This window comes from Phocoena phocoena, chromosome 6 (assembly GCF_963924675.1).
Source record: "Phocoena phocoena chromosome 6, mPhoPho1.1, whole genome shotgun sequence".
NCBI lineage: Eukaryota > Metazoa > Chordata > Mammalia > Artiodactyla > Phocoenidae > Phocoena > Phocoena phocoena.
The window spans coordinates 47,891,558-47,918,190 of NC_089224.1; the positions used below are offsets into that span (position 1 = coordinate 47,891,558).

Here is a 26,633-nt window from a genome sequence, read left to right on the forward strand (position 1 = left end):
ATAAATAAGGAAACACAAGCTTTAAATGATACATTAAACAAGATGGACTTAATTGATGTTTACAGGACATTCCATCCAAAAACAGCAGAATACACTACCTTCTCAAATGCTCATGGAACATTCTCCAGGATAGATCATATCTTGGGTCACAAATCAAGCCTCAGTAAATTTAAGAAAATTGAAATCATATCAAGTATCTTTTCTGACCACAATGCTATGAGACTAGACATCAATTACAGGAAAAAAAATCTGTAAAAAATACAAACACATGGAGGCTAAACAATATGCTACTAAATAAACAAGAGACCACTGAAGAAATCAAAGTGGAAATCAAAAAATACTTAGAAACAAATGACAATGAAAACACGATGACGAAAAACCTAAGGGAGGAAGCAAAAGCAGTTCTAAGAGGGAAGTTTATAGCTATACAAGCCTACCTCAAGAAACAAGAAAAATCTGAAACAAACAACCTAATTTTACACCTAAAGAAATTAGAGAAAGAGCAACAAAAAAAATCCAAAGTTAGCAGAAGGAAAGAAAACAAAAAAGTCAGATCAGAAGTAAGTGAAAAAGAAATGAAGGAAACCATAGCAAAGACCAATAAAACTAAAAGCTGGTTCTTTTTTATTTATTATTTTTTTTTGCAGTATGCGGGCCTCTCACTGTTGTGGCCTCTCCCGTTGCGGAGCACAGGCTCTGGACGCACAGGCTCAGCGGCCATGGCTCACGGGCCCAGCTGCTCCGCAGCATGTGGGATCTTCCCGGACCGGGGCACAAACCCGCATCCCCTGCATCGGCAGGTGGACTCTCAACCACTGTGCCACCAGGGAAGCCCTAAAAGCTGGTTCTTTGAGAAGATAAACAAAATTGATAAACAATTAGCCAGACCCATCAAGAAAAAAAGAGAGAAGACTCAAATCCACAGAATTAGAAATAGAAAAGGAGAAGTAACAACTGACACTGCAGAAATAGAAAGGATCATGAGAGATTACTACAAGCAACTCTATGCCAATAAAATGGACAACCTGGAAGAAATGGATAAATTCTTAGAAAAGCACAATCTTCTGAGACTGAACCAGGAAGAAATAGGAAATATAAACAGACCAATCACAAGCACTGAAATTGAAACTGTGATTAAAAATCTTCCAACAAACAAAAGTCCAGGACCAGATGGCTTCACAGGCAAATTCTATCAAACTTTTAGAGAAGAGCTAACACCTATCCTTCTCAAACTTTTCCAAAATATAGCAGAGGGAGGAACACTCTCAAACTCATTTTACGAGACCACCATCACCCTGATACCAAAACCAGACAAGGATGTCACAAAGAAAGAAAACTACATACAGGCCAATATCACTGATGAACATAGATGCAAAAATCCTCAACAAAATACTAGCAAACAGAATCCAACAGCACATTAAAAGGATCATACACCATGATCAAGTGGGGTTTATCCCAGGAATGCAAGGATTCTTCAATATATGCAAATCAACCAATGTGATACACCATATTAACAAACTGAAGGATAAAAACCACATGATAATCTCAGTAGATGCAGAAAAAGCTTTTGAAAAAATTCAACACCAACTTATGATAAAAACCCTCCAGAAAGCAGGCATAGAGGGAACTTACCTCAACATAAAAAAGGGCATATATGACAAACCCACAGCCAACATGATTCTCAACGGAAAAACTGAAACCATTTGCACTAAGATCAGGAACAAAACAAGGGTGCCCACTCTCACCACTATTATTCAACATGGTTTTGGAAGTTTTAGCCACAGCAATCAGAGAAGAAAAAGAAATAAAAGGAATACAAGTCAGAAAAAAAGAAGTAAACCTGTCACTGTTTGCAGATGACATGACACTATACAGAGAGAATCCTAAAGATGCTACCAGAAAACTACTAGAGCTAATCAATGAATTTGGTAGAGTAGCAGGATACAAAATTAATGCACAGAAATCTTTTGCATTCCTATACATGGATGACGAAAAATCTGGAAGAGAAATTAAACATTCCCATTTACCATTGCAACAAAAAAATAAAATACCCAGGAATAAACCTACCTAAGGACACAGAACACCTGTATGCAGAAAACTATAAGACACTGATGAAAGAAATGAAAGATGATACAAACAGATGGAGAGATATACCATGTTCTTGGATTGGAAGAATCAACATTATGAAAATGACTATACTACCCAAAGCAATCTACAAATTCAATGCCATACCTATCAAACTACCACTGGCATTTTTCACAGAACTAGAACAAAAAAATTCACAATCTGTATGGAAACACAAAAGACCCTGAAGAGTCAAAGCAATCTTGAGAAAGGAAAACAGAACTGTAGGAATCAGGCTCCTGGACTTCAGACTATACTACAGAGCTACAGTAATCAAGACAGTATGGTACTGGAACAAGAACACAAATATAGATCAATGGAACAGGATAGAAAGTCAGAGATAAACCCATGCACATATGGTCACCTTATCATTAATAAAGGAGGAAGAATACACAATGGATAAAAGACAGCTCTTCAATTGTGGTGCTGTGAAAACTGGACAGCTGGATGTAAAAGAATGAGATTAGAACACTCCCTAACACCATACACAAAAATAAACTCAAAATGGATTAAAGACCTAAATTTAAGGCCAGACACTATAAAACTCTTAGAGGAAAACACAGGCAGAACACTCTATGACATAAATCACAGCAAGATCCTTTTTGACCCACCTCCTAGAGAAATGGAAAAAAAACCAAAAATAAACAAATGGGACCTAATGAAACTTGAAAGCTTTTGCACAGCAAAGGAAACCATAAACAAGATGAAAAGACAACCCTCAGAATGGAAGAAAATATTTGCAAATGAAGCAACTGACAAAGGGTTAAGCTCCAAAATATACAAGCAGCTCATGCAGCTCAATATCAAAAAAACAAACAGCCCAATCCAAAAATGGGCAGAAGACCTAAACAGACATTTCTCCAAAGATATAGAAATTGCCAACAAACACATGGAAGGATGCTCAATATCACTAATCATTAGAAAAATGCAAATCAAAACTGCAATGAGGTATCACCTCACACCAGTCAGAATGGCCATCATCAAAACATCTACAAACAATAAATGCTGGAGAGGGTGTGGAGAAAAGGGAACCCTCTTGCACTCTTGGTGGGAATGTAAATTGATACAGCCACTATGGAGAACAGGATGGAGGTTCCTTAAAAAACTAAAAATAGAACTACCATACGACCCAGCAATCCCACTACTGGGCATATACCCTGAGAAAACCATAATTCAAAAAGAGTCATGTACCACAATATTCACTGCAGCTCTATTTACAGTAGCCAGGACATGGAAACAACCTAAGTGTCCATCGACAGATGAATGGATAAAGAAGATGTGGCACATATATACAATGGAATGTTACTCAGCCATAAAAAGAAACGAAATTGAGTTATTTATAGTGAGGGGGATGGACCCAGAGTCTGTCAGACAGAGTGAAGTACGTCAAACAAATACTGTATGCTAACACATATATATGGAATCTAAAAAAAAAAAAAAAAAGGTTGTGAAGAACCTAGGGGTAGGACGGGAATAAAGCCGCAGACGTAGAGAATGGACTAGAGGACACGGGGAGGGGGAAGGGTAAGCTGGGACGAAGTGAGAGAGTAGCATGGACATACATACACTACCAAATGTAAAAAAGATAGCTAGTGGGAAGCAGCCACATAGCACAGGGAGAGCAGCCTGGTGCTTTCTGACCACCTAGAGGGGTGGGATAGCGAGAATGGGAGGGAGACGCAAGAGGGAGGGGATATGGGGAATATATGTATATGTATAGCTGATTCACTTTGTTATACAGCAGAAACTAACACAACATTTTAAAGCAATTATTCTCCAATAAAGATGTTAAAAAAAAAAAAGAAGAGGATATATATATATTTTTTTAAACTTTCTAGGCCAGAAATCATGCATTCCAGTTCTTTAATATACTTTACACCAGTGGTCCTGAACCTTTTGGGCACCAAGGACTGGTTTCATGGAAGAAAATTTTTCCATGGCCGGGCACTGAGAGGGGAGAAAGGTTTAAGCTGTAATGAGAGCGATGGGGAGTGGCAGATGAAGCTTCGCTTGTTCACCTGCAGCTCACCTCTTGCTGTGCGGCCTGGTTCCTAACAGGCCTTGCACCGGTACCAGTCCGCAGCCCAGTGGTTGCGGGCCCCTGCTTTACACTATCTACATCTAATACTATATATAGTTAATGTCCCATAAATGGTTATTAACATTCCCCTGACACTCCCTCTTTATTTTGAAAATTTAAAAAAAATTGACTGATTTAGAGATTATTTTAAAAATTATTTAATTTTCATCCTACTTGAAAACTTAGCCATAATTCAGTGGAAGCAGTCCTCAGTTCTACATCTGTTAAAAAATTAGAGGTGTATTACACACATACCAAACACATCACAGGAATTTTTATTTAGAACTGTACTTGTGACAATAATACCTTATATTTACATGGCACTGAAGAGTTTCACTTCTCCTAAAATATACTATTTATTCCTTCACCCCAAACTTGTAACATGGGCGAAGAGGATGCTACCATCCCGATTTTATGATGAAGAAATCAAGCCTCTGAGGAGTATAATGAGTAACCCAAGGTCAGAGAACAGGGGGGTATTCCAGAAGACGAGGGAAAGCCAGTTATTTTTAAACTCACCAGCATATTCAGAAACTCTGTGGAGTTCTCTGTTTCACATAGATCTTTTTAATATTATACATTACCATCCTATCACTGGAAGAATTTCATTTAAATAAAGGAATCCCCAAAGCTAGCCAATTTCTCTGAATCTTAACATCCTGTCTTTAGGAGAACTTAATTTCAATAAATGAATTTCAAAAGTTCCTTAACTTCTCTGATCCTTAGTTTCGCTGTAAAACAGGGAAAGCAACACCTACTTTATAATATTGTTGTGAACAGATATAGGTATGGCTATAGATATGTATATCATATATAGATGTACAGCATGGAACACAGTATTTTGTAAATATCATTTTATCTCTCTATTCCAAGTCTCTTTAAGGATAGGAACTGAAACACCGTTTATTTTTTAAACGCTCCAAGACCCCTAGCACACAGCCAGCTGAATGAGAAATTAGAATCATATGCTCTCAATTCCTTCCCTAAAAGGTTACATTTATCAAGTTTTCTACAATGTTGAATATGCTACACACACTACAACATTTTAGCTGTTTTTTAATGTCAGGCATTGTTAAAGAAAAGGTTGGCTTTCGGATAGCTAAGTGTTTGTGGCATAGAAGAACATAATACGTAAGGGGAATATAGAAAAGGAACAACAAATGTTCAGACTGGTCTCAGAGCTTTAAATGCCTTGTATAAAGACATGGGTTTTTAAGTTTACAAAAGAAATTCAAAGCAGTTAAGACAATGGGATTTCTAGAAATAGAAAGTCTTTGTTGATCCACAGGTCAAGTAAAGTGCAAGTAGAAGGAAAGCTTTCTGTTTGGCTCTGCAGTGCTCAGCAGCGGGCTTCTGACCCCCACATGGCGCAGGCAGCCTCCCTCTTGTTCTGCTGAGAAGTGACTCACATTCCACAAGCCGGGGCATTAACGCAAGCTTTTGGCTGACACAGTCGCCTTTGTATACTCCCCGAGGAAGATGGGGAGGAACCTACAAGGTTGTTGAGGGAAGAGGGTAGGATGGAGAGAGCAGGCCAGGCAAGCATGGAATATTTGCAGATGTCTCTGCACTTGCCAAGTCAAAGAGAAATACAGAGAACTTAGGCTGGTGCCAACCTGAACAGTCAGCAGTACACAGCACCAGACGTAGGAAGAGTCACAGCCTATTCTTCTGTGGTTCTATAAAGAGCTAATAGACAACTGACAGGTCATCAGGCAAGCAGCAAATTCATTATTTTATTCCACAGATATTTTTTGAGTGTCTCCTAGTGTCACGCTTCATACTAGGTACCACATAATAAGAGACAAAGAAGACAAAGCATCAGCCCTACAAGATGGTTCCTGAAATAGGGACCTGAGATAAAATATGCAGGGAAATACCACATACTATACCCCAATTATGGAAATTCCAAAGGATATTAATTAATATCTTAAGATCCCTGAAACAAAGAAATCCATTTTACTCTATTTAACTGTGTTCCCAATGTGTTTACCCAGGGAAACATTTTCTTACGTATCATCTTTTCACACCAGCTGATACGACTCAGAATATACTAAGAGATGGTGTTCTTCATTTGCCAAAAAGCAAGATAGGAAAAAAAATTATTTTTATTTGCTGCATGTTGATAAAAAGCCAGTCTTTGAGTTGTAGATTTATTAATAATTGTCTCATTTGATGATAAATTCTCAATGATTAGAGATGGGTTGGAAGATTCTTCTACTTGCCATTTAATACAGTATTGTGTACAGAGAGGTGTTTAAGACATTGGAAAAGAGGGTATGGAAAAAAGGGGACCCTCCTACACTGCTGGTGGGAATGTAAATTAGTGCAGCCACTATGGAGAACAGTATGGAGGTTCCTTAAAAAACTAAAAATAGAGCTACCTTATGATCCAGCAATCCCACTCCTGGCCATATATATGGAGAAAACCATAATTCAAAAAGACACATGCACCCCAATGTTCACTGCAGCACTATTTACAGTAGCCAAGACATGGAAACAACTTAAATGCCCATCGACAGAGGAATGGATAAAGACGATTCCAGTATACAATGGAATATTACACAGCCATAAACAAGAATGAAATAATGCCATTTGTAGCAATATGGATGAAACTAGAGATTATCATATTAAGCGAAGTAAGTCAGACAAATATGTGATACCACTTATATGTGGTATCTAAAAAAAATGATACAAATGAACTTATTTACAAAACAGAAATAGACTCACAGACATAGAAAACAAACTTATGGTTACCAAAGGGGGTAAGGGGGGTCGGAGGTAGGGAATAGATAAATTAGGAGTTTGGGATTAACATATATACATTACTACATATAAAATAAACAACAAGGACCTACTGTATAGCACAGGGAACTATATTCAATATCTTGTAATAACTTATAGTGGAAAAGAATCTGAAGAAGAATATGTGTAACTGAATCACTTTGCTGTATGCCTGAAACTAAGACAACATTGTAAATTAACTATACTTCAATTTAAAAAATGGTTAAAAATAGACACTGGAGAATGTTTGAGACGGCTGGTTTCATCACCTGCCTTCTCAATGATTAATTTAGTTGGTATGGCTGGCAAGGCAGGTGGCTACATTCTCTCTCACCGTGTTGTGCATTCCTTGGGTAACCTTCCAATAAAGGCACACTGCACTATGTTCAAATGAATCTGCTCTAATCTATTCTGGCTTTCTTGACAGAACCATGATGCCAATCATCAAAATATATTTAAAGGTTATTAATCAACAATTCTGAAAGACCTGCTTAAAAAATTAGATAACCTCTTTCTCAGTTAAATGGACAAACTTTCCATGGGAATCATAAATTCTGTCATTTCACATATATGGGATACAAAAGCTCTTTCTCAAGAACACTGTACTCAAGGATTGTACCTAAAAGGTTTCCTCAAAAAATCTACAGGTGTATATATATTCCACAACTTTCTATAAACATTTTAGGTTTGGTGGGTTTTTTTTGACAAGGGGATGGGATGCTCTTTGATTTTACTTTTTTTCAATTTTTTATACAGTCCAGTTTATTAATTTGTTTAATGGATTTTTGACTTGAATAATATATATATATTTTTTAATACAGCAGGTTCTTATCAGTCATCAATTTTATATACATCAGTGTATACATGTCAATCCCAATTGCCCAATTCATCACACCACCACCATCACCCCGCGCCCCTTTCCCCCCATGGTGTCCATACGTTTGTTCTCTATATCTGTGTCTCAATTTCTGCCCTGCAAACTGGTTCATCTGTACCATTTTTCTAGGTTCCACATAGATGTGTTAATAAACGATATTTGTTTTTCTCTTTCTGACTTACTTCACTCTGTATGACAGTCTCTAGATCCATTCACGTCTCAACAAATGACTCAATTTCCTTCCTTTATATGGCTGAGTAGTATTCCACTGTACATATGTACCACATCTTCTTTATCCATTTGTCTGTCGATGGGCATTTAGCTTGCTTCCATGACCTTGCTATTGTAAAGAGTGCTGCAATGAACACTGGGGTGCATGTGCCTACTTTTTTTTTTTTTTTTTTGCAGTACATGGTCCTCTCACTGCTGTGGCCTCTCCCATTGCAGAGCACAGGCTCCGGATGCACAGGCTCAGCAGCCATGGCTAACGGGACCAGCCACTCCGCGGCATGTGGGATCTTCCCGGACCGGGGCATAAACCCGTGTCCCATGCATCGGCAGACAGACTCTCAACCACTGCACCACCAGGGAAGCCCCATGTGCCTTTTTGAATTATGGTTTTCTCTGGGTATATGCCCAGTAGTGGGATTGCTGGATCATATGGTAATGCTATTTTTAGATTTTTAAGGAACCTCCATACTGTTCTCCATAGTGGCTGTATCAATTTAAATTCCCACCAACAGTGCAAGAGGGTTCCCTATTTTCCACACCCTCTCCAGCATTAGTTGTTTGTAGATCTTCTGATGATGCCCATTCTAACTGGTGTGAGGTGATACCTCACTGTAGTTTTGATTTGCATTTCTCTGATAATTAGTGATGTTGAGCAGCTTTTCATGTGCTTCTTGGCCATCTGTATATCTTCTTTGGAAAAATGTATGTTTAGGACTTCTGCCCATTTTTGGATTGTTTCTTTTTTTTAATATTGAGCTGCATGAGCTGTTTATATATTTTGGAGATTAATCCTTTGTCTGTTGATTCATTTGCAAATATTTTCTCCCATTCTGAGGGTTGTCTTTTTGTCTTGTTTATGGTTTCCTTTGCTGTGCAAAAGCTTTTAAGTTTCATTAGGTCCCATTTGTTTATTTTTGTTTTTATTTCCATTAATCTAGGAGGTGGATCAAAAAAGATCTTGCTGTGTTTTATGTCAAAGAGTGTTCTTCCTATGTTTTCCTCTTAGAGTTTTACAGTGTCCAGTCTTATATTTAGGTCTCGAATCCATTTTGAGTGTACTTTTGTGTATGGTGTTAGGGAGTGCTCTAATTTCATTCTTTTAAACATAGCTGTCCAGTTTTCCCAGCACCACTTATTGAAGGGACTGTCTTTTCTCCATTGTATATCCTTGCCTCCTGTGTCACAGATTAGTTGACCATAGGTGTGTGTGTGGGTTTATCTCTGGACTTTCTATCTTGTTCCATTGATCTATGTTTCTGTTTCTGTTCCAGTACCATATTGTCTTGATTACTGTAGCTTTATAGTACAGTCTGAAGTCAGGAGTCTGATTCCTCCTGCTCCGTTCTTTTTCCCTCAAGACTGCTTTGGCTATTTGGGATCTTTTGTGTCTCCATACAAATGTTAAGATTATTTGTTCTAGTTCTGTAAAAAATGCCATTGGTAATTTGATAGGGATTGCATTGAATCTGTAGATTGCTTTGGGTAGTATAGTCATTTTCACAATATTGATTCTTCCAATGCAAGAACATGGTATATCTCTGCATCTGTTGGTATCATCTTTAATTTCTTTCATTAGTGTCTTATAGTTTTCTGCATACAGGTCTTTTGTCTCCCTAGGTACGTTTATTCCTAGGTATTTTATTCTTTTTGTTGCAATGGTAAACGGGAGTCTTTCTTTAATTTCTCTATCAGATTTTTCAACATTAGTGTATAGGAATGCAAGAGATTTCTATGCATTAATTTTGTATCCTGCAACTTTACCAAAATCATTGATTAGCTCTAGTAGTTTTCTATGTATAGTATCATGTCATCTGCAAACAGTGACAGTTTTACTTCTTCTTTTCCAATTTGTATTCCTTTTATTTCTGTTTCTTCTCTGATTGCTGTGGCTAGGACTTCCAAAACTATGTTGAATAACAGTGGTGAGAGTGGACATCCTTGTCTTGTTCCTGATCTTAGAGAAAATGCTTTCAGTTTTTCACCATTGAGAATGATGTTTGCTGTGGGTTTGTCGCATATGGCCTTTACTATGTTGAGGTAGGTTTCCTCTAGGCCCACCTTTCTGGAGAGTTTTTATCATAAATGGGTGTTGAATTTGTCAAAAGCTTTTTCTGCGTCTATTGAGATGATCGTATGGTTTTTATTCTTCAGTTTGTTAATATGGTGCATCACATTGATTGATTTGCGTATATTGAAGAATCCTTGCATTCCTGGGATAAATCCCACTTGGTCATGGTGTATGATCCTCTTAATGTGCTGTTGGATTCTGTTTGCTAGTATTTTGTTGAGGATTTTTGCATCTATATTCATCAGTGATATTCGTCTGTAATTTTCTTTTTTTGTAGTATTTTGTCTGGTTTTAGTATCAGTGTGATGGTGGCCTCATAGAATGAGTTTGCGAGTGTTCCTTCCTTTGCAATTTTCTGGAAGAGTTTGAGAAGGATGGGTGTTAGCTCTTCTCTAAATGTTTGATAGAATTCGCCTGTGAAGCCATCTGGTCCTGGACTTTTGTTTGTTGGAAGATTTTTTATCACAGTTTCAATTTCAGTGCTTGTGATTTGTCTGCTCATATTTTCTATTTCTTCCTTGTTCAGTCTTGGAAGGTTATCCTTTTGTAAGAATTTGTCCATTTCTTCCAGGTTGTCCATTGTATTGGCATAGAGCCGCTTGTAGTAGTCTCTTAAGATGCTTTGTATTTCTGCGCTGTCTGTTGTAACTTCTCCTACTTCATTTCTAATTTTATTGATTTGAGTTCTCTCCATCTTTTTCTTGCTGAGTCTGGCTAATGGTTTATCAATTTTCTTTAACTTCTCAAAGAACCAGCTTTTAGTTTTATTGATCTTCGCTATTCTTTTGTTTGTTTCTATTTCATTTATTTCTTCTCTGATCTTTACGATTTCTTTCCTTCTGCTAACTTTGGGTTTTGTTTGTTCTTCTTTCTCTGGTTCCTTTAGGTGTGAGGTTAGATTGTTTATTCCAGATTTTTCTTGTTTTTGAGGTAGCCTTGTATAGCTATAAATTTCCCGCGTAGAACTGCTTTTGCTGCATCCCATAGGTTTTGGATCGTCGTGTTTTCATTGCCATTTGTCTCTATGTATTTTTTGATTTCCTCTTTGATTATTCAGTGATCTCTTGGTCATTATTAATGTATTGTTTAGCCTCCATGTGTTTGTGTTTTTTAAGTTTTTTTCCCGGTAATTCATTTCTAATCTCATAGTGTTGTGGTCAGAAAGATGCTTGATATGATTTCAATTTTCTTAAATGTACTGAGGTTTGATTTGCGACCCAAGATGTGATCCTGGAGAATGTTCTGTGTGTACTTAAGAAGAAAGTGTAACCTGTTGCTTTTGGATGGAATGTCCTGTAAATAACAATTGAATCTATCTGGTGTATTGTGTCATTTAACGCTTCTGTTTCCTTATTTATTTTCATTTTGGGTGATCTGTCCATTGGTGTTAGTGAGGTGTTAAAATCCCCCACTATTATTGTGTTACTGTCGATTTCCTTTTTTATAGCTGTTAGCAGTTGCCTTATGTATTGAGGTGCTCCTATGTTGGGTGCATATATATTTATAAGAGCTATATCTTCTTCTTGGATTGATCCCTTGATCTTTATGTAGTGTCCTTCCTTGTCTCTTGTAACATTCTTTATTTTAAAGTCTATTTTATCTGATATGAGTATTGCTACTCCAGCTTTCTTTTGATTTCCATTTGCTTGGAATATCTTTTACCATCCCCTCAGTTTCGGTCTGAATGTGTCCCTAGGTCTGAAGTGGGTCTCTCATAGACAGCATATATCTGCATCTTGTTTTTGTAACCATTCAGCAAGCCTGTGTCTTTTGGTTGGAGCATTTAATCCATTCACGTTTAGGGTAATTATCAATATGTATGCTTCTATTACCATTTTCTTAATTGTTTTGGGTTTGTTTTTGTAGGTCCTTTTCTTCTCTTGCGTTTCCCACTTAGAGAAGTTCCTTTAGCATTTGTTGTAGAGCTGGTTTGGTGGTGCTAAATTCTCTTAGCTTTTGCTTGTCTGTAAAGCTTTTGATTTCTCCATCGAATCTGAATGAGATCCTTGCTGGGTAGAGTAATCTTGGTTGTAGGTTCTTCCCTTTCATCACTTTAAGTATATCATGCCACTCCCTTCTGGCTTGTAGAGTTTCTGCCTAGAAATCAGCTGTTAACCTTATGGGAATTCCCTTGCATGTTATTTGTTGTTTTTCCCTTGCTGCTTTTAATATTTTTTCTTTGTCTTTAATTTTTGCCAATTTGATTACCATGTGTCTCGGCATGTTTCTCCTTGGGTTTATCCTGTATGGGACTCTCTGCACTTCCTGGACTTGGGTGGCTCTATTTCCTTTCCCATGTTAGGGAAGTTTTTGACTAAAATCTCTTCAAATATTTTCTGTGGTCCTTCTCTCTCTTCTCCTTCTGGGACCCCTATAATGTGAATGCTGTTGCATTTAATGTTGTCCTAGAGGTCTCTTATGTTGTCTTCATCTTCATTTCTTTTCATTCTTTTTTCTTTATTCTGTTCCGCAGCAGTGAATTCCACCATTCTGTCTTCCGGGTCACTTATTCGTTCTTCTGCCTCAGTTACTCTGCTATTGATTCCTTCTAGTGTAGCTTTCATTTCAGTTATTGTATTGTTCATCTCTGTTCGTTTGTTCTTTAATTCTTCTAGGTCTTTGTTAAACATTTCTTGCATCTTCTCGATCTTTGCCTCCTTTCTTTTTCCGAGGTCCTGGATCATCTTCACTATCATTATTCTGAATTATTTTTCTGGAAGGTTGCCTATCTCCACTTCATTTAGGTGTTTTTCTGGGGTTTTATCTGGTTCCTTCGTCTGGTACATAGCCCTCTGCCTTTTCATCTTGTCTATGTTTCTGTGAATGTGGTTTTTGTTCCACAGGCTGCAGGATTGTAGTTCTTCTTGCTTCTGCTTACATTTGTTCTTAATTTTGTCATATGTGGATTAGTGTGATTTATTGCTGTATCAGAGAAAAATGACAATAATAATTTTTGAAAAGATAGGATTTTGTATTCTCGTATCTGAGTTTGTCTTATTTTTAGATCTGTTGGTAAGTTCATGTTTTTAAAGACTCTTCTCTCTAAGCCTATGAGGCTGAAACTTAATCTTATTATTAAAATGAAAGTGCCTTTAAAAAAATTTATTTATTTTTGGCTGCTTTTGGTCTTTGTTGTGGTGCATGGGCTTCTCATTGTGGTGGCATGTCTTGTTGCAGAGCACGGGCTCTAGGTGCATGGGCTTCAGTAGTTGTTGCTCACGGGCTCTAGAGTGCAGGCTCAATAGTTGTGGCCTATGTGCTTAGTTGCTCCACGGCATGTGGGACCTTCCCGGATCAGGGCTTGAACCCATGTGCCCTGCATTAGCAATCGGATTATTAACCACTGCCACACCAGGGAAGTCCTGAAACAGCCATTGTTAATACAGTTGGGTACATATAAAAATAGTTTTCCCATGGAAGCAACTTAAATGTCCACTGACAGATGAATGGATAAAGAAGACGTGGAATACACACACACACACACACACACACACACACACACACACACACAGTGGAATACTACTCAGCCATAAAATAAGGAAATAATGCCATTTGCAGCAACATGGATGGACCGAGAGGTTATCACACTAAGTGAAGTAAGTCAGACAGAAAGACAAATACTATATGATATCCCTTATATGTGGAATCTAAAATATGATACAAATGAACTTATTTACAAAACAGAAACAGACGTAGCAAACAAACTTATGGTTACAAAGGGGAAAGGGGGTGTGGGGAAGGGATATATCAGGAGTCTGGTATTAGCTGATAGAAAGTACTATGTATAAAATCTATAAATAACAAGGTCCTGCTGTGTAGCACAGGGAACTACATTAAATATCCTGTAATAAGCCATAATGGAAAAGAATATGAAAAAGAATATGTATACATATATATTATATACATAATCTGAAAAAAATATATGTATATATATATATAACTAAGAATATATGTGTGTGTGTATGTGTATGTGTATATATCTATCTATGTCTGAATCAGTTTGCTGTACACCGGAAAGTAACACAACATTGTAAATCAACTACAGTTCAATAAAAATGTAGTCTGCAAGTCTTGAGGAGGTTTGAATGGTATATTTTTTCTCTTCATGACAACTTTATTACTCTTAAAATATATCCAATAAACTAATGTGAAATTGAGAATTTGAGTTCTTCAAACCCCCCACCGCATTGTTTATCAGCCTTGCACACTGGAGGATGCATACTGGACAGGCCAAAGAAGGTGCAGCCTCCTCTACAGTTGAGGAACTTCATCCTTACAGTTTCCTAGGCCAAAAACCTTGGAATCACCCTTGACTTCACCTTTACCTCTAATCACTTAGAAAGTCCTACTGTCCCTAGAGTCAACATACTATATTTCATCGATTTTGAGAGCAACAACCTTTCACGTTTTTACATATATAAAATCAGAATGTGCCTCACAATAAATAGCATTTATATTCTCTCTCGCAGAGGTAGTGATCCTGTCATCGTTTTCTTTGCCTGCAGAGGTGCCAACCTCCAAACAGGCAATACATCAAACTTGCAAAATGGGTGTCAGCAGCTTGGAAGAAGATGCCAAAACAATAGTTCAACACAGTATTTAATCTTTTGAAATCCAATGGCTGTGGCGGTTGTAGGGAGAGGAGGAATCGGAGGCATGTAACATTGTTTTTTTATATATATGTGTACAACTGAGTCACTTTGCTGTACAGCAGAGATTGGCACAACGTTGTAAATCAACTATACTTCAATAAAAAAAGAAGTGCTTAACAACGTTCCCAAAGTGGGAGCCCAAAGCAGGCTACATCTACATAATTGCAAACCTGAATCAAGAACCCAATATCAAGACTTCTGCTTCCTGTCAAGATGAAAGGACAGGGCCTAGGCTTAATCTCCTACCCGAAACAATCAAAAAGTCAGAAAAAATTATATGAAAGGTGGGCTTTTAAGATGATAGATATAAAGCAAAGAAGGACAGTGATTCCTGAGATTCGGGAAACATGAGATGAACCCTAATATTGCCTCAGTCTTCTGCCTTGAAAGACCTCCTAGGCCATCCATGAAAGTGGGAACTTGGATAGAGCCCAGCGGATTGCCTGAGTTGAGGAGGCAAAGGTAAGGGTCCAGAGATCAAAGTGACTAGAGTTTGAAGGACAGGTTATTTCTCTGTGTCCAGAGAGGACAGAAGGACACAGAGACAACTCAGGAGATTTAAGAGTATTCCCTTTAGGTGTCTAGCAGCACCAACATACTCATCAGTACATGTATGTGAAAAACCAATATGAGGTCAGGAAAAGAACCACACAAACAGGGTCGCACAAAATAGATCCCACACATATAGGACTGAGAATAGTATTTTATCCAGCAGCGACGCTGGAAAATTTAATAATTCATGGGACACTGAGTACTTAGAAGGGTCTTGTCTCAGCAGCAGGGCACATCTATCACTAATCCAAACATGGTTTAGTCCAGTCCTTCTTCTGATCTCCCTGTGCTATGTGGCTGCTTCCCACTAGCTGTCTATTTTACATTTGGTAGTGTATATATGTCCATGCCACTCTCTCACTTCATCCCAGCTTACCCTTCCCCCTCCCCCTGTCCTCCAGTCCATTCTCTGCATCTGTACCTGTATTCCTGTCCTGCCCCTAGGTTCTTCAGAACTTTTTTTTTTTTTTTAGATTCCATATATATGTGTTAGCATACAGTATTTGTCTTTCTCTTTCTGACTTACTTCACTCTGTATGACAGACTCTAGGTCCATCTGCCTCACTACAAATAACTCAATTTCGTTTCTTTTTATGGCTGAGTAATATTCCGTTGTATATATGCGCCACATCTTCTTTATCCATTCATCTGTCGATGGACACTTAGGTTGCTTCCATGTCCTGGCTATTGTAAATAGAGCTGCAATGAACATTGTGGTACATGACTCTTTTTGAATTATGGTTTTCTCAGGGTATATGCCCAGTAGTGGGATTGCTGGGTCGTATGGTAGTTCTATTTTCAGTTTTTTAAGGAACCTCCATACTGTTCTCCATAGTGCATCAATTTACATTCCCACCAAGAGTGCCAGAGGGTTCCCTTTTATCCACACCCTCTCCAGCATTTATTGTGTGTAGATTTTTTGATGATGGCCATTCTGACTGGTGTGAGGTGATACCTCATTGCAGTTTTGATTTGCATTTCTCTAATGATTAGTGATGTTGAGCATTCTTTCATGTGTTTGTTGGCAATCTGTATATCTTCTTTGGAGAAATGTCTATTTCGGTCTTCTGCCCATTTTTGGATTGGGTTGTTTGTTTTTTTGATATTAAGCTGCATGAGCTGCTTATATATTTTGGAGGCTAATCCTTTGTCAGTTGCTTTGTTTGCAAATATTTTCTCCCATTCTGAGGGTTGTCTTTTCATCTTGTTGATGGTTTCCTTTGCTGTGCAAAAGCTTTTAAGTTTCACTAGATCTCATTTGTTTATTTTTGTTTTTATTTCCATTTCTCTAGGAGGTGGGTCAAAAAGGATCTTGCTGTGATTTATGTCATAGAGTGTTCTGCCCGTGTTTTCCTCTAAGAGTTTTATAGTGTCTGGCCTTACATTTAGGTCTTTAATCCATTTTGAGTTTATTTTTGTTATGGTGTTAGGGAGTGTTCTAATTTCATTCTTTTACATATAGATGCCCAATTTTCCCAGCACCACTTACTGGGCATATACCCTGAGAAAACCATAATTAAAAAAGAGTCATGCACCACAATGTTCATTGCAGCTCTATTTACAATAGCCAGGACATGGAAGCAACCTAAGTGTCCCTTGACAGATGAATGGATAAAGAAGATGTGGCACATATATATAATGGAATATTACTCAGCCATAAAAAGACACCAAATTGAGTTATTTGTAGTGAGGTGGATGGACCTAGAGTCTGTCATACAGAGTGAAGTAAGTCAGAAAGAGAGAAACAAATACCATATGCTAACACATATATATGGAATCTAAAAAAAAAAAAAAGGTTCTGAAGAACCTAGGGGTAGGACAGGAATAAAGATGCAGATGCAGAGAATGGACTTGAGGACAGGGGGAGGGGGAAGGGTAAGCTGGGATGAAGTGAGAGAGTGGCATGGACATATGTACACTACCAAATGTAAAATAGATAGCTAGTGGGAAGCAGTTCCATAGCATTGGGAGATCAGCTCGGTGCTTTGTGTCTACTTAGAGGGGTGGGATAGGCAGAATGGGAGGGACATGCAAGAGGGAGGAGATATGGGGATATATGTATACATATAGCTGATTCACTTTGTTATAAAGCAGAAACTAACACACTATTGTAAAGCAATTATACTCCAATAACAATGTTAAAAAAATAAAAACTAAAGTAGATCTTTTAATAACTACCAAGTAAAATCCCCGAGTGGTTAGAAGGCATTGTGTCATAATTTCTTAATTTCAGGGGAGGCTTTTTTTCTTATTGGTGTATAAAATAATGTCACATCTTTCAATCAATGATGTCTTGGACTCAAAGAAATGCATTATACACAGAATGGGATACACTACTATGGTCGAAATCTTCCTCATTCTTGGTCTGGCTTCTTGACTGCTTTTCTTATTTCCCCAGTTAGACCCACGATAGTCTATTCTCAACAGAGCATATAGAGTGATACTCTTAAAAAATGAATCAAATGAAGTCATTCCTCTGCCGTGACTTCTCACCTCATTCAGACTAAAAGCCAAAATCCTTACAAAATCGTACAGTATCTGTGTCATTCTTCACCCCACCTCACAGTCTTCTGACCTTCATCACTTCTTCTAGGCTTCTTTAAACTCACTTTACTTCAGTCACTTTAAGAAAAATGTCAAGCATTCATCTACCTCAGGACCTTTGCACTTGCTTATCTCTCTGCCTGGAATTTTCTTTCCCCTATCTTGTGCATGGTACCCTACCTGTATCTCCCTCAGATCCTTGCTCAAATGCCATCTTATCAGTGAGTCTTTCTTTGTAACCTATTTAAAATTGCAATCCCCTCCAACACCTTTGGCTGGCAGCCCATCTCTATCTCTGGTTCTTTTCCCTCCCTTTCCTTTTTCCCATGATTCCTACCACCCCATGACACATATATACTTTGTTTATTTGTTTCATCCTTTTGTCTGTCCCTAACACCAGTATGAAAGTCCCATAAGAAAAATGGATTTTTGTCTGTTTTGCTCTTTCCTGTGTTTCCAGCACCTAAAACAGTTCCTCAGCACATAGCAGGTACCCAAGAAATATTCGTTGTTGAACAAATGAACGAGCGGCTTGTGAATATAGCCTGAGGTCAGGTGCAAGGTGGAAATTTCTTCAGAGTTTTGTGCTTTCTTTAAAAACATCCATATGTTATGTGTTTTACTATAAACAGCCTTTACCTCAAAATCTTTGAGCCAGAATGATAAACCTGGAATACGTTTATCCATAGCCATTATAAATCAGCACAAGCACAGTCTGAGAAGGAAAGCTAGGTATCAGAAGCTTCACTTTATCTTGATATAAATTAGTTTAGCCCTTGACACTCAAGGGAGAGAGAGGGAGAGCTTTTGGATACCCAGGCATTTTCAAAACATGCAGCTACATTTGAGAAGTTTGCAAAGCTGGAGACATCAGATTGATACCACATAGGCTGACTCTGGGTCTAAGTGTATTCGGAGTATACTTAGAGAATACATAATATGGTACAAGCCAATAACGTGTGAGAAAATGTGCTTTTCATTTTAAAAATCAAAAGTAAGTCAATGTAAGCTAAATTTGATTCTTTTTTTTCATCGTGTTGGGGAAGTAGAACAAAGTGACCAGGAGAAATGGAAAGGCTGAACGCTCTCAGTGGACAGTCTTTTCCTTCAAAAGGGGGCAGGAGTGCCTAGGTCCAGCTCTATTGCTGTTTTCTGCATTTGTATTAGGCAATAATAATGTCTTTTAATACAAAGATGGCTTCTTTTTTATTCACCAGCAAATGGCAGCCATTTGCTCTATCTCTCCTACTTCTCCTTTTCCTCTGACACTTTCCATCATAGTCTTTCTCCACTCTCCTATTTTTTCTTTGTTCCCGCGAGGCTTGATAACATAAGGGAAAAACTTGAACGTAAGTTCAGAAGAAAATGAGTTCAATGTGGTGAGTATGAATATAAGGACTTTGAAAAGAGCATGTAGTTGGCTTCTAGTGCTTTTTGGCGGAGAGCAGGGGAGAGAGCTGGCAGAACTCCTCCAGGCCTGCACGGGTAGAAAGCTGCTCACCTGGCTCATACACTGGGCCCCGCAGAGCAGCCTAATCTTTCCTGCCTGTGGGTCACCTCACAGTCTGTAAATGCAGGGTGGAAGGTTCTTCTGGGGGTGGAGAAAACATAAGTGAGGCGTCCTGTTCAGCATCTGCGATAGATTGTGGTGAGATGCATGCATATGCTGGGCTTTACTGATATAAATCATTTTGTCATGAGGCATCGTCAGTGCTAAGGTAAATGAATCAATCGCCTTGTGTCATTATGGATCATCATCGGGTTGCGTATTATGTAATCTACCCACTGTTGGTTTGAATAGAGCACTTTTCATTGAGGTATCTATTTGCAGACCTAGAGACTGACTTATGGCTCTCAGTTTGCTTTAGTTTCTTCTTTCAGAGCTTCTCCACCTTTGTTCCAGTGATTCAGGCCCCAAAGGACCCAGATCACCCTTTAAACAGGAGGGTAAGAGGAATATCTATCTGAGCAGAGTGTTTGGGCTTTTCTATGAGGACAGCAAGGCAGGGGACGTGAGAGGGAATAAACGAAGGAATCTCACCATGAAAACACGCCCCAACGAGCTGCCATACAGCAGTCACTGCACAGATGCCAGTCATCTCTTTTTGTGCCTAACAGAAGTCCCTAGATTCCTAGATAATGAACATTGACTCAATTATGTGGCACAAATGATTAGAATGACCTCGACTCTTCAGTATTCCTTAAAGAGCTCTATAAAAGTGACCTTTCGTTTTTATTTTTTTAAATAAATATTATAGGGCTTTAATAGATTTTACACTTCAAAAAAATCACATAGTGACCTTTTAAATGTACCTTTTTTCCCCCAAATATCCTGCCATGACTTCAGAGATTTACAGAAGAATTATGCCTCTATCCTCCTCTAGTTTTCATCTTCTAAACTGTTTAATTTTTCATCTACTAGGGGAAGCTACCAATGCATAACCACAGGGAAAAAAAAAATCTCACCTGAATGTACTACATCAATGTCTAACTTACCTCACCCTTCATCATTCTCTCTGCTCGGGTTTTTTTTTTTCTTCGCTTTTCTTCAGAATAACATTTTTTACTGCCTGCAGGCGTGGTAGAATGGGGAGAGTTCCCTACGCTGGCAGCTCCGATGTTTCACGGGTTTAAATGTTCCTAGTCTTTCTTCCTGCCTCCTCTTCTTCCCCAGAGCCTCATCCTTTTAGCGAGCTGCCTTTTCCTGACTACTCAGAATACTTCTCCAGCAAACAGTGCCTTTTCTTCTTGACCTACAAATCCATTTAAAGCCATAAACCCCCCATATGTCAAGTGTTTTCCTCCAGCTAGTCAACAAGAGGACAATACCACAGTCAATAAAGACATTCATTCTCATTTCCCAAGCCAGGGTAGACATGTTCAAAGAGGTCCTCATTAAGGACCTATTGGAGCATTCTGGATAAAGGCAAAATTGACATATTATGCCAAACAAGGTCAAATTATTCTAAAAAATGCACGGCCTTGACTACAAGGGTTGTTTTATTTCTATCTGCATTTGCTGCAGTGCCTAGAACAGTGATTGTCACAGAGAAGCATGTATGGTAAAATGATCTGGGTTCCTGGGTGACTCTGTTGCTGGGTCAGGTATCCTGAGAACATATAGCATCTACCCTAGCAGAATCCAGCTGGGTAGATATTTGAAGTACCTCGCCTAATCCATGTAACTGCTTTACAAATATCCCGCCATGGAAACAGGCAGCGGGGTTTGGGACAGTCCAGAGGAACAAATAAGTGCTTAAGCTCTGGAATCAGACTCTGGGCTGACATCTTGGCTCTGACATAGTTGTATAACTCTGAGCAAGCCACATAATCTATCTAAGCCTCAGTTATCTCATTCATAACATGGGGATAAACAGTACCTTGCTATAAGGTTGTTATAAGGATTAAATGAGATGATCATGTAAAGTTCCCAGCATGTACATGCATAGCAGGCACACATTTATTCAGCTGCTATAGAGAGATCAGGGCACAACAGTCAATAAATGGCTTCACATAATCACTGCCCAATATTAATTCTGGAGAAACCTGTGATCAGCACTGACCAAAGGTCACTTTGTAAACGAAGACCACGTGATTTCACCGTGGTAGGAGAGCATTAGTTCTCATCTTCCCTCTCTCTGCTATTCCACCAGACTATGTATCAGTTAGGGGTCGGGATGCAGTCTGTCCTCACACTGGGCAGCAAAGCTCACGCTTGCACATAGAGTGTATCTAGATCCAAGTCTAGTTCCCTCCTAATGTGCCTCAAAAGCAAAGGTTTCTTCCTTGGGGTTGCAGCGGGTGACCTGACTTGTCTCACCCAAACTAATCCACAAAACAGGAACATAAATCTCTTCCCACAGTATTTTCAGATTTGTCTTCATTTTGATGGAGGTGTTATTCCCTAGTTGCAAGCCAGGGAGAAGGCCCAGAAATTGCCCCATCTCTGGAGTGTCTTACGTTTGGTTGCAGAGAGCTGGGATTTATACTGCCCTCGGACCAGCCTGCAGGTGGACCCATCTCCATTGCAGACGCCACAGTTATCTTCCTTGATGGTGCTTCCCAGCTGGTGATCGCAGCCAACAATCTAAGAAGAAAGAGAGATGTGTAATTCAACCAGGCGCCTACTGATATGGAGGGATCCATGGTGAGCTCCATCACCACCAAATCATCCTCCTATCATCCTTGAGAAGGCTAAGACATGCTTCCCATGAAAGGGACCGAATTCAGCTGGAATTTGAATCAGGCTAAGAAGGAAAAAATGTAGCGTGGATAAAGACATTTTCATAGTTCAAATATACTGAAATATACAAAGAGAAAGAAAGATGGGAGGGAGGGGGGAAGGAGGAGAAGGTGAGGGAGGGAGGAAGATCCTGAACTATTAACATAATGGAACCTTAATTCAAAAATAATTCCCAGTGTCAATAATTATGCTTCACCCAAATCACAAAAAATACAACTGTGAGATAACTGTAGCAGGAAAAATTTTATGAATAATCTCTATGTTCTATGTGTCCCTTAGAATGTAAGATGCATAAGGGTGGGGTTTTGTATTTTGGATTCATTGATGTATTCCAAGCAACTAGAACAGTGCTTGGAAAATTGTAGGACTTCAACAAATATTTGCTGGGACTTCCCTGGTGGTCCAATGGTTAAGACTCTGTGCTTCCCCTGCAGGGGGCATGGGTTGCATCCCTGGTCCGGGAAATAAGATCCCACATGCCATGCAGCACAGCCCAATCAGCCAACAGACAAAAACAAGGTTAGCATGCGTGTGTGTGGTGGAAGAGAGGATTGACACAGAGGGCAGCAGAGATAGCCAACAGGGAGTGCCTGCTACTGACTGGCCCTGTCCTGTACCAGGCACAAGACACACATCTCATTCATTCTCAAGACAATCATGGAGGCCATGAAGCTTGCCAAGGGCACTTAGCTAATAAGTAGCCGAGCTCTAAATACATCTAACAAAACATTTGTGCTTCATCCAAATCGGGCTTAACAAAATCACAAGCCTTCATCAATTATGTGGGCAAACTCGTTTGTATCCCTAATCTTTTCTTTCCAACGTTCAAGTTAAAAAAAAAATGCAAATCCAAACTAAATCAGGTTGTACCTCTATAGTTCTAGTGAAATCTAATATCAAAAGACTTATTCTACTCTCAAACTACTTCAACTACTGTCTTTGACAAAATAAAATGAGAAGTGTAGTGACACTTGAAGGGGCTTATCTTCACAATGTCCCCACAATCCATCCTGTCTTTCAAAAGGTTAACATGAACTCTCTTTGAGGCTTGATTTTCATTTTTTGCAACCTTCAACTAATAATTGCAAACACATGTTTAGGCAAAAGTATGAAAAATACAACTGTTTACTATTGTGTTACGTATGTGCTATATTTTTAAAATGTGGTAACATGTACCTCTCCCCTAAAAGCACACAGGCATCTTTAAAAATACATAACAAAACAACAACTCTTTCAGCAGCCGTACTTGTTTTAAAATGTAAAGATGTCAGGAAAACATAGTGCCCAAATCTTAAGTGGAGAGTGAAGGGCGGTTGGTTCCACCTCTGGGCGTTCACTGTGGTCAAGCTGCAATCGGTCTCAATATGTTCAGAAGTTACAGTGAGGCCGCTTCAAAATTCACGTCAGCTTTGTCCGTGCAGAGCCCAGCCTGTGCTGGCTTCTTTGATGTCCTTCCCTACAACTGCAGTGAAATTATTTTCAAAATTCTTATCTGTAGATGAACCCACACATGAGCTGAGCAACTCTGCATCCATTCTTATATTCCAAGCACAGTGTGAAATGCAGTGACTGAATCCAACCACGGCTGAAGTCCTGTTAGAGCCAGGCACTCTTCTAGGAGCAATCCAGTGGTGAGTTCTAGTACATATGGGTCTACCCTCATGGGACTTAGAGTCTAGTAGTGGAGGCAGATATTACTCAAATCATCACACACATGCAGAATGATAATTAGATGAAAGCTATAAAACACAGATATGGGGTACTCTGAGAGCTGAAAGTATGGGTAGATCTGTTTAGAAGGGCCACAGGAGATTTTGCTGAAGAGGAGTCTTTTGAGCTGAATTCCGAATGAGGAGTCAGACTTAACTAGATGAAAGGGAGGTGTTGCCGTGAGGCTTACTGCATCTTTTAGTCATGCCTAGATACTAGCTAATTAGAAAGTATGCAAAAACCAAAGCTGGCAAAAAAAAAAAAAAAGACAATCAGACTGGATTTGCCAACAAAAGCAAAAATAAACAAGGGGGGTGGGCTACGTCAAACTAAAATCTTTATGTACAGCAGAGGAGACAAAGAAACAAAATGAAGACAACCAACTGAATGGGAGGAAATACTTGTAAATCATATATTTGATAAGGGGTTAATATTCAAAATATATTGATATAAAGAACTCATACAACTCAAGAGAAAATAAACCAAACAACCCAATTAAAAAGTGGGCAGAGGACCTGAACAGACATTTTTCCAAAAAAGACATCCAGAGGCCAACAGACACATAAAAAGATGCTCAACAACGTTAATTATCAGGGAAATGCATATCAAAAGCACAATGAGATATCACCTCACACCTGTCAGAATGACTATCATCAAAAACACAACAAATAACAAGTGTTCATGAGGTTGTGGTGAAAAGGGAACCCTCCTACACTGTTGGTGGGAACGTAAATTGGTACAGCCTCTATGGAAAACAGTATGGAGGTTCCTCAAAAAATTAAAAATAGAACTATCATCTGAACCAGCAATTTCATTTCTGAGTATTTGTCCAAAAGAAACAAAATCACTATCTTCAAAGGATATCTGCACCCCTATTTTCATCACAGCATTACTTACAGCAGTCAAGACATAGAAAAAATCTAAGTGTCAGTTGACAGATGAATGGATAATCTCTATCTATCTATCTATCTATCTACCTACCTACCTATCTGAAAAAGAAGAAAATCCTGCTATTTGCAACAATATGGACGGACCTTGAGGGCATTATGCCAAGTGAAATAAGTCAGACAAAGACAAATATCATACAACCTCATGTACATGTGGTATCCAAAAACAAACAAACAAACTCATAGATACAGAGAACAGACTGGTGGTTGCCAGAGGTGGAGGTTGAAGGTGGGTGAAATGGGTGAAAGTTGTCAAAATGTACAAACTTCCAGGTACAAAATAAGTAAATCATGGTGATGTAATGTACAGCATGGTGACTATAATTAATAATACTGCATTGTACATTTGAAAGTTGCTAAGAAAGTCAACCTTAAAATTTCTCATCACAAGAAAAAAAGATCTGTAACTATGTGTGGTGACGGATATTAACTTGACTTATTGTGGTGATCATTTTACAATATATACAAATATAAAATCATTATTTTGTACACCTAAAACTAATACAATGTCAATTCTATCTCAATAAAAAGATATCAGAAGAATAAAGCATCTGATTGCCTTAGTAGGGTTGAATCCTTTGAGAAAATATGGCAATCTTAACTTAGGCAGTATTCAAAGAATCATTGACTCTACTGTTCTTGTTTGGGGTTGAAGAGAGATGACCTTAATCTTATGAGATACTCAGCTGTGTGGAAGGGCAGTGGGCATGGGAACTCATACTCTCAGGTATCTCAAACCTGAGTAGGTTTACTCCTAAAATTAAAGAAAGTTCAAGTTTTTCAAAGGATTTAACTTTCTCTGGAAAAATTTTAATGGACTCTGATATCGCTAAAGGAGCCAGAAAGGAGATAATCATGAAAATCTCTCTCTAATCCTAAAGATTTCCTTTGGTTCCAAAGCCATTTTAAGAAAAGAATAATCCAGCTTCATAGATCCAAAGTAACAGTCATATTAGGAATAGCTAAATAGAAGGTGACATACTTTAGGGCTAACTTGGCCAGACCACCAATTTAGTGTTCCCATTGTGGGTTTACGGACCCTAGGATATGAACCAAGTCAGTTCTAACTGGGCTTTGTTTAACTTCAGAATTGAAAAGACAAACATCTCCCTGACACAACAGATTTTTTTTTCTTTCTTTATCAATTCCCTTTTAAAATGCCAAAATATTTTAACTCAATTATTTTTAAGATGTGGAATATTTTATCATCAGATAAAATGTTCTTATTTTGGTCCAAGTGGAAAATTATTTGCAGTTATATCAGGAAAATCATTGTGGACATGTCTCAACCTGTTGAACTTGAAAAACTATTAATTAAAAATCAGTTAAACTATCACTTAAAGAGCTATCATTAACAATAGAGAAAAAATAAAAAGAAATACAGAAATGGCTTAGTTGGCAGGTGCAATGCCAGACTCCTCTGTGCCTTTGCACATGATATTATTTCTGCCTGGAGTGCTCTTTCCCAATTCTTTATTTGGCAAACTCCTATTCATCCTTCAAATCCCAAATTAAGTGTCTCCTCCTCAAAAAAGCCTTTTTCAGATTCCAGAATTATGCACTTTAATGGTCAATACTTCCTCAGCCTTTTGTTCATAATTCCATGTAGCAGAGAGTACTAATTGCCACCTAAAACCCATCTATCCTATTTTTCTCAGTAACAGAACTCCAGTTTTATTTAGTATTCTCATTGGCTATGTCACCAACTTGTAATTGGTGAAATAAAAGTGGGAGAGTTATGTGGGACTTCTGGGAAGGCTGCTTACAAGAAGCTGACTTAGTTGGGGAGGGTCCCTTTTGCCTGCCAGCCTTCTGTTGGCT

At 38.5% G+C, this 26,633-nt stretch overlaps 1 protein-coding gene across 1 annotated transcript in view; it reads right to left on the bottom strand.

Annotated features, from left to right (window-relative positions):
• Positions 1–26,633, bottom strand: part of ADAMTSL1 (ADAMTS like 1) — a 433,243-nt gene that overhangs the window by 292,286 nt on the left and 114,324 nt on the right. Inside the window, exon 5 of the mRNA XM_065878827.1 lies at positions 21,873–21,999. Coding sequence (XP_065734899.1) covers positions 21,873–21,999 — 127 coding nt within the window. The remainder of the gene's footprint in view (positions 1–21,872; positions 22,000–26,633) is intronic.